This window comes from Cydia splendana, chromosome 9, assembly GCF_910591565.1.
Source record: "Cydia splendana chromosome 9, ilCydSple1.2, whole genome shotgun sequence".
In the NCBI taxonomy this organism is placed as follows: domain Eukaryota; kingdom Metazoa; phylum Arthropoda; class Insecta; order Lepidoptera; family Tortricidae; genus Cydia; species Cydia splendana.
The window spans coordinates 2,487,073-2,499,092 of record NC_085968.1 but is presented as its reverse complement, the minus strand read 5'-3'; the positions used below and the strand labels follow the sequence as shown (position 1 = coordinate 2,499,092).

At 39.1% G+C, this 12,020-nt stretch overlaps 1 protein-coding gene across 1 annotated transcript; it reads right to left on the bottom strand.

Annotated features, from left to right (window-relative positions):
* Positions 1 to 3,607: 3,607 nt before the first annotated feature.
* On the bottom strand, positions 3,608 to 11,930 carry LOC134793355 (uncharacterized). Its single transcript, XM_063764912.1, has 6 exons — positions 11,680 to 11,930; positions 9,228 to 9,373; positions 8,341 to 8,491; positions 6,584 to 6,715; positions 6,217 to 6,337; positions 3,608 to 6,123 (listed from the first exon to the last, which is right to left on the bottom strand). Exons 1-6 carry the CDS (start codon positions 11,901 to 11,903, stop codon positions 4,417 to 4,419), a joined length of 2,481 nt encoding a protein of 826 aa, XP_063620982.1. The 5' UTR covers positions 11,904 to 11,930; the 3' UTR covers positions 3,608 to 4,416.
* Between the last annotated feature and the right edge of the window lie 90 nt (positions 11,931 to 12,020).

The following is a 12,020-nucleotide window of genomic DNA, read 5'->3' as shown; positions in this document are numbered from 1 at the left end:
TTACTATTTTGAACAAGTTAAGGACAGACAATAATTACTCAGCCTCCAATTTTATACATAATATTTTTTATTAATTGCAGTATCATCAAAAAACACACTGTTATATGTACTTACATATATGTATTTCCTTTTGACTTTATCATATAAAGTTATTTGTTGTTGGAGTTGTATTGTATAAAAAGGTGTATTGTTATGTTATGTTGTATTTAAGAGCGCTATTACATTTCGGCGTTGAGCGAGTTTAGGTATTTTACGCGCTGCGGCAGGCCGTGCGAGCTCAGTACGCCGATCCCTTCTACCACACTCGCACTACAATGATGGATTAAACATTCTTGATCCTTCGCGAAGCATATTGAAATCAACCATAACAACACTAACTGTACTTAACTTTTAAAGTTCTAAAACTGTTATTTGGTAAGTACGAAAATACTAAATGCAGTGCAAATGTACATAGGGGCTGTTCATAAATTACGTCATCTTTTTTGACGATTTTTGACCCCCCCCCCACCCCTCAAATCATCCAAAAATCAAGCTTCGGATGAATCTGTTTCCTCCTACGTCATGTTACCATCATCCGATGTCCAGACCCCCCCCCCACTCCTCCCATTTGAAACGACGTAATTTATGAATAGCCCCATACTCGTACTTATGAAGGTATATTACTCGAAAGAAATTATAGGTACCTACTCGCTTATTTACATGTTTCGTCATTGCATTTGGTACCTATAGGATGTAAAGTTTGTATCAACGAGGGTTTAAAAACGAACTGGTACTGAGGGTCTGATGATGATTAAGGTGGTCACGGATACCAATCAACCATGTAGTAACATGATTAGGCTCGTTTGATTCGTCTCAACAAGATCTTTGACACTGAAGATACACAGGGTCTGATGATGGAGCTGGAAGGTGGCCACGGGTACCAGTCTATCATGTAACTAAACAACTTCGTGTTTGGGCTCGTTTGATTCGTCTCAACAAGATCTTTGACACAAGACAGTACTCAGGGTCTGATGATGGAGCTGGAAGGTACCATTACCAATCAACCATGCAACTAAACCACATCGTGTTTAGGATCGTTTGATTCGTCTCAACAAGATCTTTGACACTAGGTGATACTCAGAGTCTGATGATGGAGCTGGAAGGTGGTCACCGGTACCAATCAACCATGCAACTAAACCACTTCGTGTTTAGGCTTGTTTTATTCGTTTCAACAAGATCTTTGACACAAGATAGTACTCAGGATCTGATGTTGGAGCCGGGAGGTGGTCACCGGTACCAATCAACCATGCAACTAAACCATTTCGTGTTTAGGCACGTTTTATTCATCTCAACAAGATCTTTGACACAAGGTAGTACTCAGGGTCTGATGATGGAGCGCGAAGGTGGCGACGGGTACCTGTCTATCATCATCAGACCCTGAGTAGTATCTTGTGTCAAACATCTTATTGCGACGAATCAAACGAGCCCAAACACGAAGTGGTTCAGTTACATGGTAGACTGGTACCCGTGGCCACAGTCCAGCTCCATCATCAGACCCTGAGTACTAACTTGTGTCAAAGATCTTGTTGCGACGAATCGAACGAAGCCAAACACGAAGTGGTTTAGTTGCATGGTTGATTGGTACCGGTGACCACCTTCCGGATCCATCATCAGACCCTCAGTACTACCTTGTGTCAAAGATCTTGTTGCGACAAATCAAACGAGCCCAAACACGAAGTGGTTCAGTTACAGGGTAGACTGGTACCCGTGGGTGGAGTCCAGCTCCATCATCAGACCCTGAGTACTAACTTGTGTCAAAGATCTTGTTGCGACGAATCGAACGAAGCCAAACACGAAGTGGTTTAGTTGCATGGTTGATTGGTACCGATCACCACCTTCCGGATCCATCATCAGACCCTCAGTACTACCTTGTGTCAAAGATCTTGTTGCGACAAATCAAACGAGCCCAAACACGAAGTGGTTTAGTTGCATGGTTGATTGGTACCGGTGACCACCTTCCGGCTCCAACATCAGACCCTGAGTACTATCTTGTGTCAAAGATCTTATAGAAACGAATAAAACGAGCCTAAACACGAAGTGGTTTAGTGGCATGGTTGATTGGTACCGGTGACCACCTGCCGGCTCCATCATCAGACCCTGAGTACTATCTTGTGTCAAAGATCTTGTTGAGACGAATCAAACGAGCCTAAACACGAAGTGGTTTAGTTGCATGGTTGATTGGTACCGGTGACCACCTTCCGGGTCCATCATCAGACCCTGAGTATTATCTTGTGCCAAAGATCTTGTTGAGACGAATCAAACGAGCCCAAACACGAAGTGGTTTAGTTGCATGGTTGATTGGTACCGGTGACCACCTTCCGGCTCCATCATCAGACCCTGAGTACTATCTTAAGTCAAAGATCTTGTTGAGACGAATAAAACGAGCCTAAACACGAAGTGGTTTAGTTGCATGGTTGATTGGTACCGGTGACCACCTTCCGGCTCCATCATCAGACCCTGAGTACTATCTTGAGTCAAATAAATACATATAGAATGTCAGGTCGTTTCAAATATTTTTAATCCTGTCCGGTTGTTTATTAAACTGTACCATTATAAATTATAATACTATAAAAACAGTGCTAGGATCAAAGTCTCTCGTTGCGGTTTACACGCACACAGTATAGCGTTTTACACGGCGCCCGCCGCACACAATGATAAAAAACCTCGTCGTCGCCGTTGAAAATGTGCGGAGCCGACCGACACACGTCCTGCCTCTACAAGCTCTGCCGCGGCACTGAGCTGGCGCAGCGCGCGTCATCGGTAATATAGAGTAGTTTTCAAAAAATTGCCAAAAAATTATAGTAGAATTTCATAAACACTAATGTATACCAACAGTATAAGCAAACGTTGCAGATTGCTTGAGTATGAAAATGACTTCGATATTAAGTAGATTTTCGTAGGAATTGACACTTGTTTCGGAGAGAAAATCGAGTTCGTTTTACTTTGATTTTCTCTTTCTCAAAGGTATGTAGGAAAAATATAGTTTGATATGCCTAAAGTACAGGGTATTAGTAATACAAAATAGCCAGGTTTAGCAGAGTAAAATTCTCAACATTTCCAAATAAGAGCTCGCCATTCAGTGCTTCACGGGGTTTTTCGGAAACGACCATCAGAAAAAAAATCATTACTAATTTAATAAGTCCTTTTTCTAATATTTACAACGATATTTATAAAGATAAGAAGACGCTTTTACTGGAACAAGTACTCATTGTTTCTAATAATGAGCGCAAAGTCCTGAATTTCGTCGACTAGTATCATCAATTTTGCATTATTTCGACTTTTCTTGTAAGAGCGCTCTTAAATGAATTTTATTCAAAAAGTTGTCATAAAAAAATAGGCACCCTTTTTGGCATCTACTTTTCATATAAAAAAAAAAACTTACCAGTTTTAAAAAGGATAGAATGGAAGCAAATTTAATTTCCTTAAATATATTAAGTTTAATTAACTGTAGTATTAAATTTGTAAGAGCTAGAAATATTGAGTGAATCTCATATTTATTTGATCTCTAACTTTTATTATAATGTAGACGTAACTTTATATTTATGTATTCGTGAATAAAATACATACATTTCTAAAAAGCGTTTATTTACTACACAGACTAGAGTTATGGCATTATTATTGCTTGTTACACTTAAAAGTATTAAAATCTCATAAATCCAACACAGTATATATTTCTATACACAACAATTAAGTACAGTAACAACATTTAAAAGGCACCATCTGCATAAATTGAGTACAAATATAATATATTTTTAATATGGATATAAAATATCTTTCAAAAATGACATTTCTGAATAAACTACAAATATATTTTACAATAACATGTATGTACTATAAAACTTGATATTGACGGCACATATTTGGCATTAATATACTAGATAAATATTTAATAAGGATTGTGACAAGGCATCTTTGGGTATTATTGCACTTAATATCACACAATTTATTCATGTATAAAAACTGCAGTTTTAGGCCTAAACTTAGGGCATGTATAATACTTGTGACATATTATTGGCCTACATTTGCAATTTAATGCTGCCAATTCCATAACTAAGATACAAAGAAAATACCAATTAGAATGGTATTGTGTATGGCCGTAAACGCAGCATGATTGGTTATTTATAATTAAAAGCATCATTTTAATTGATGGTATTTTACCTAATACCTATATTGCATTGTTAAATGTAAGCGAAAAGAACTGGTAGAGTCAGACCAAGAATAGTCTGCAGCAGATTTGATAGCCCACGCAGTGAGTGTTATTTTAAACGTCAAACTTCTATGAAATTATGACGTATAAATGACACTTGCACTGCGTGGGCTATCAAATCCGCTGCAGACTTTTTTTGGTCCGACTCTAACAATGTAAAATTAAATGCATCACATCGAAGTAAAATCCAAATTGTGCGCTTTCAAAGCACCCAGTAATTCATGGTCTGACAAAAATTGCTTGAATGCTTCTAACTTCTTAATGCATATTGTAACACAACACTTATCTTTGGAAGTATCTGAACATGTGTTGTTATTGCAACAAGAATCTTTACTTTTGCAAGTAGACTCTTTCTTACTTTGACAAGGCTCTTTCTTACGTTGGCAAGTAGATTCTTTCTTACCTTGGCAAGCAGATTCTTTCTTGCCTTGCCAATTAGATTCATTCTTACCTTGGCAAGTAGATTCTTTCTTGCCTTCGCAAGTGGACCCACTTTTACTCTCACAAGGAGAGTTTTTCTTGCCCTGGCACGTTTCCGTTTTGTTCTGGCAAGCGGCTTCCTTCTTACCCTGACAAGTGGATTCTTTCTTGCCTTGGCACACAGACTCTTTCTTGCCTTCAGAAGTTTGAATGCCGTGACAACCAGTTTCCCAATTGCTACTTTCTGAAAAGCCATCTGATTTCTTATCAACATTACAGGATGTAGATTTGTCACAAGAACAAGATAATTGCTCAACAAATGTTGCTGTTGGTAGATCATCTTCATGAACAGTGTATACTCCTAATTCTTCCAAGCTTGTCAGTTTATGTCTCCGATGGTAGTCCAAGAAGGTATTATGGTTTGTGTCAGTAGCTTTACCACAACCAACAACACATTTCATAGCTTCATGATCGCATCGGCAATCTTCGTCACAATCACATGTATCTGGGCATTTACGTTTCTCTGGTTGTATCGGTTCTGGTTCTTTGCTTTGACAGTCGCCCCTACATTCTCCCAATGTAGGATCACATTCGCATGTCATGCAATTGCAAATACCAGCGTCTGCGGCTAATTGTGCCAATGCATTTCTCTTAGCAATTTCTTTCCCGAATATATTCTCAGTTCTTACCACATACATGTCTGATAAAGGTTCATTGTCGAATAGCAATGTGTCTTCTAGATCTAAATCAGAATTGAAGAGTACTGAATTGGCCGGATTTATTTCGATATTCTGATGAACTCTGCAAGGTGGTGGAGTATTTAAAGATCTGTCATCTTTTAGGAAACTTTCAATGTCTTCAATTTTAGTGGACATATTGGAAACCAGCTCGCTATCATTAAAAACTTTGTCAGCTACGTCTAAAATATTTGGAGAAGCCAAATCGAAGGCGCTTTGCGTTATTACATTAGCAGTTTCAGGATTTAAATCGATATAGCTTTGCATATGAGTCGGTACAAAAGTCGCCATAGTGAAAATGCTTTCAGGAGTTTTTTCTTTAATGCTGACCGGGGTTTCTGATATGGATGCGGCTAAAGCGCTCACGTCGACCCATGGGGCTTGTAATTCGATTTCATTCGCCAAAGCAAGTTGCATAGCTTTTCTTCTGCCATCAATTAGCGTAGGTTGTAGATTAATCCAGGAGTTTTCCTTCTTTTTGTCAAATTGTAAGTTAAGGTCGTAGTCTAAAGCGTTAGGGTTGGCGTTGTCAAACAATAAGTCAGTTATATCGACACTGGTGGTCGGGAGAGGGTCGACCGTGTCGATATCTTCGAGGCTGTCGTCTGTGGAGTTGGACTCCGTGGTGATTCTGCCGAAGGATTCGAGGAGGCCCTCCCAGTTCATGCCGTCCGTCGGTTGCGGTTTGGCGGGGATTTCTAGAAACGGCTCCGTTTCGATCTGTGGGTAAATCAGATGGTAAGATTTCGGGAAAAAAGAGACAATAAAATTTAAGTTTATGAAGTTCCATAGATAAGATAATAAAGCGGATACCCTCGTTGGAGGCGGCGGGGCGGGGTTGGGCGCGGACGCGGGCGGGCGCGCGTGCGTGCGCGCGTGCGCCTTGAGGTGGTGCGAGGCCGTGAACGACTTGCCGCAGCCCGGGAGCACACATCTGGAATAAAACCGCCAACGTATGAAATGACAACTCTTTTTACCAAAACACAATGTATGCAATCCACAGTTAAGAAGACATATAAGTTCTTGTTTGTAAACTCGAGCCATAAAAATCTACTCTTCGGACATCGAGTTCCTGTTGACTGTAAAAACCCCGTTTAATATAATTGCGAATACAAATGCGGAAAAAGATCACGCAGCAAGCATTTTGTTTGCTAGTCTATCCACCATATTCAAGGCTCACTTGTAAGGCCGCTCCTGCGTGTGAGTCCGTATATGTTTCTTCAAATCGCTGTGTGTTGTGAAGAATTTCGCGCATCCGTCCGCCTGGCAGTTGAATGTGTCGCCGCTGTGCAGTCGTTGGTGAGCTCGCAACCTGAAGTTTTAAGTGAGTTTAGCAATGCTCTTCAACGAAGATAGCGCGGTGAAACAGTAGCAAATTTATTGAATTACAGATTTAAGATAACAACCAATAACTTTATTTCTTTTACACCTAGCGAAAGCGAAAGTCCCTCTTTCAGCTTGGGCAACAAATGATATCGTATTTCTATCCGACTGTTCTCTATCTACAGGCCCCGTAGACAACATGTCAATCGCTAACGCTCCGTAGCGAACGAAACGCAACTGTCACTGTTACACTAAAATGGAAGAGTGATAGAAAGACACAAAGCGATTCGATAGCGAAGCGCAAGCGATCGTCACCTTGGCTAGGCCGCCTGGTCGCATTTCTCAACCTCTTTTTATAAAATTTGTTGAGCTGCTTCGATAACTAAATATAATTCATTTGTCAATTCAGTTATTGGATTTTTTTTAATGGCGGAGCCATGGGAGTTCTCGAGGTCTAGCACTCAACTCACTGAGCTACTAGAATTTTTATGCGTAAACGGTGCGTCAACGCCTTTTGGTGTGGACAGTCCTTATAAAGTACCTATCTCAAATCTAAAATATTGCCGTTTCTTTGTCCCACAAAAAGTCATTTACACTGTTAGCTCTTGACAATTTTGTTTTGAGAAAACAGCCCATACAAAAGATTCAGCAAGAGCGTAAACAAATCCTTGACATTTGAGTCACGTACGAAAATAAAATATGATTCAGTCGTTCGAATGATCGGTAAACTAGCATAAAACATGTTCCAGATATTAAGACATGATAAAATTATTAGGCATCTTTCGATTTACAACTGTATTTTCAAGCTTATCTCAAAGGTATAAAGTGCACATACCAAAATTGTTGCAGAACAGTTGACTTCACAAACTTTACAAGCCAACTATCCGAAAATATATTAACACCTGTAAGCCACGTACTGACAATAAGCTTGTGTAAATATATTTTTGGAACGATGGTCTGTAAAGGAGTTTACCAACTCGACCGTCTACCCATAATTGTTGCTCTACAGTCGCCATCAGATATATCGCAGCAGCCAAGGTGCTCAAAAATATTTGAACATGTACTCTAGTGCGTTGGCAATAGAGGCGTGTTCATATATTTGTGAGTACCTCAGGCGCTACGATACATCTGACGGTGACTGTACTAACAAACTTAAACTGACCATTGATGGATCTTATCCCTTTACAATACGGTTTATTCTTAGTCAACAGTGTCGATAATACGTAATATGCTTGGCCACGTTCCAAATGGACGTAAATTGTAGTGATTTGTGTTGTGTTGTCATTATTGGGATTATTTTGTGATACTTGTTGGGTAAGGACGTGATTTAGTGTGGATGATTTCATCAGTTTTATTTTTTCTTGATACATTTTATCGCTTTCATTATTTCTAGCATTCGAATCTTATTCTATTAAGTAGTACCGAGCTACTAACAATGGCGAAGTATGCAGCTCGGGTGCGCGCGACCCACCCCTCGCACCGCGCCCGATTGCCTGTCTAGATGGCTTCGTCGAATGACTGTATTGTTTTTATATACTGGGATGAGTGATGACCCTCTGATTTTAGTAATGAATGAAGTCTTATGAGTCGTAAGGTCATACATAATAATATTACCTGTATAGAGTATTAAATGCCTTCCTGCAGCCACTGATAGTGCACCCGAAAGGCTTCGCTTTCGTGTGCGCCCGGACGTGTATCTTCAAACTGTACGAAGTAAGGAACGCTTTGTTGCACGACGGCATGGAACATTTGAATCTGTATTCACCTGGAAATTAAAATATTATCATTATATTTCCTTATTTTCCTGAGGGTGATTTTGTTTTACTGTCTGGCCATACTCTAACTATGGCAGCGGTCGGCAACCTTTTAGCAGCCAAGGGCCACATAGTAGTTAACGAAGTTGACGCGGGCCGCAGTTTGTTAATATTTGTGACATCATAAGACATTGTCGTTTGTCAATATTACATACAAAATAGCCACTGCTCTAAGGGTTAATATCTAAGTCATACCGAAAATCATCTACCTACTATGGAGCCAACTCGAAATTCGCGAAAAAAAATCTGCTGTTCCATAAAAACACAGCAGATTTTTAGGGTTCCGTACCCAAAGGGTAATAAAGGAACCCTATTCCTAAGACTCCGCTGTCCATCTGTCTGTCCGCCTGTCTGTCACGGGGCTCTAACTCATGAGCCGTGATAGCTAGACAGTTAAAATTTTCTCAGATGATGTATTATTTCTGTTGCCGCTATAACAACAAATACTAAAAACAAAATAAAATAAATATTTAAGTGGGGCTCCCATACAACAAACGTTTTTGCCGTTTTTTGCGTTATGGTACGGAACCCTTCGTGCGCGAGTCCCGACTCGCACTTGGCCGGTTTTTTCTTTACAAAATATTCGGGATTGGCTCTTATAATAAAATTTGTTCAGACACAAATTCACCTCACAGAGGGTGAAACATCTGAAAATCTCTGTAAGTACATGATGTAGTATGTACATACCTTTGTGTGTTTTCATGTGCGTGCGCAGATTTCCGACCGTGCTGTAAGTCCGCTCGCAGCCATCGTATTCGCACTTGTATCGAGCGTCATCTGATTTCCTCTTCTTATCCGGGTCCATTTCGTTTTTTTTCTCAGTCTCATTTTGGCTGTAAAGACAAAAGACAAAATTATTTATTTCTAACTGATATTGACTTTATGCTACGCCACTTGCACCATCCCACTTACCCGTTAACCGGTTAAATCGTAAGCCCAGTGTCAAATTGTACTGGTAACCATGGTAACTCCAGGTTTAACTGGTTAACCCCGAATGGGGCAGGTGGCCCTAGAAGCGATAAAATGTTTGACTCCACCAGTTCCACCACGGTTTATTTTAGACATTTAATTTTTTTTTATAGGTACCTATGTATGCACAAGGAATTTGATTTCTGTACCATATCCTACCATGACACAGTGACAATAATATAAGATATCTATTACCTAGTCTTGGACAAGGTGTGAATAAAATTACCACACTGTACAAATTATAGAATAAAACATTTAATTTTAAGGTACTTATTTATCCTTGCTATCCATTTTCTATTCCCCTTGTTTCTGGGAATTCCTTAGACCTATGAATGACAAATACACAATATGAAAACTTACAAAAAAACAATTAAAGTTGATGTTCTGAAAAATGGTTTTTGTTTGGATTATAAAAATATTGCGCTTAGTTGCCATAACGACACAATTTCTTTCATAATTATCTGACTGCAATAAAATGGTCGGGCATCCAAACTATTTACAAGGTGATAAAAAATAAAATTACAAGTAAACATAAAAGTACACTTGGTATTTTTATGGCTTATTTTATTTTCAGGTCACGGACGAAATTGAAGGTCTCCGTTTCAACTTGGACATAAATTCTTTCCTGACTTTACATGTGTCATGTTCTCCTCAATGGGCACAGAATAAATAATAGTACTAGCGTACACAAAGGACACTTTCTACAAAACCAATGATTGACAGCGATTCAGGGACGAATCATGCTGATTTCTAATGTATGGCACTATCCCTTTCGGCTATTTATGGTTGTCAAAATTCAATTTATTATCTTATCTGTGGTCGTGCACGCAAAGAGACGTCGAGTTGTGTCTACCCTAATAATTACTTGGAGCAATGCTGAGCCTAATGGAGCCGAGAATGCCCGAGAGGAGTGTTGCCCCACTGCTACGGGTACCTCATTCGCATTCCTCAGCCGATTTTAGTGAAATTTGGTAGTAAGTTTGATGCTGGGTGACATTTTTAGGTGATACAAAATATATGTACAGTCACCAACAGATATATTGCAGCAGCCAAGGTGCTCACAAATATCTGAACATGTATCTATTGTCAAGGCGCTAGTGTGTGTTAAGATATTTTTGAGCACCTTGCCCGCTCCGATATATCTGATGGTGACTGTACACGATTGTAATCATTGCTATGATTAGGGGTCTAATATTATTAGTGTGTTGTCATGACAAACCATACGATTTGACAGTTCGTGGACTAATAATATTAGTCTAATATCGTTCGAGAAATCGGCCCTAGCTTTTACTATAACAGTAACTCTGAACCAGGGACCGTAACCGGTATAACTAAAAATCAAAATATCTCATAGCTTTCACATTATTTCTTTGATACATATTATAGAATAGCACAACCGAGGTTTGAAATAGTTTGAATTGAACCCATAAGTTTTTACAAACTTTTATTTACTTTCACCTGACCATTGTCTGTCTGTTTGTCGGTCTGTAATCAAATCTTGCAAGTTAAATTTGATCCACTTCCCGGTTTCCGATTGAGCTGAAATTTTGCATACATATGTAAGTCGGATGACAATGCAATATTATGGTGTCATCGAGCTGATCTGATGAAGGAGACCAGAGGTGGCCATAGGAACTCTGTGATAAAACAACGAAACCTAATTGTGTTTGGGGTTTTTAGAATTGTCTCGATGAGTATTAGTTGCCTGTGGAAAGAAAAGTACAGTCAGCGATAAAAGCTTCTACCAAAAATGAAATTTTTGCCAAAAACTTATTACCACCACACAACATTTTCTTATCTACATTTGTGGCTAAAAGCTTCAATTCAGTTGTGAAAATAAAGTTTTACATTAAATAAATAAGCAAAGTGACTTGTTTTAACGTTATGGATGGTAACAAACTGAATATTACAAGTATCTAACTCATACAACACTTTAGGATATTAGTATCATGTAGGATGGTAATGGACGAAAATAGCATGCCCAAAAATGAAATTGTCGAAAAAGGTCAGAGATACGCAAACGTACGAGTGCGAGAGAGACGAGTATATATTGACAAACAGCTGATTGAATAATGGGATACTCAAACAAAAGGCGGCAAAGTGGTAAGAAGCAATTTTGTTATGGGAAGTAATTCGAACTGCTCTTAATAAAGTTTATAAAATAACTTACGGTAACAATATTTCATATTTCTCCGAATTCCCGTCCTTGGAAACTACTGCGCTTTCCGATGTCACTTCGCTTTGAATCACTTTATCATATTTAAACTCTGGCACTTCACACGCGTAGCTACCATTATCGACATTTAAATTAAATTCTGCGTTTAGGAAACTTGTTAATTTATTGTTCTGAGCGCGGTTATCGGATGCGATACTGTCACCGGGCCATGCGGCCATGTTTGTTTCGAAAGTAGTGTTGTGTTTCCGCCATAACAAAAACCGGTAATCGGTAATTTGAGTCGTGTCAGTTACAGCGTCTGTTGATAGATGGCGCTTTTGTCAATTTTGTTTGAA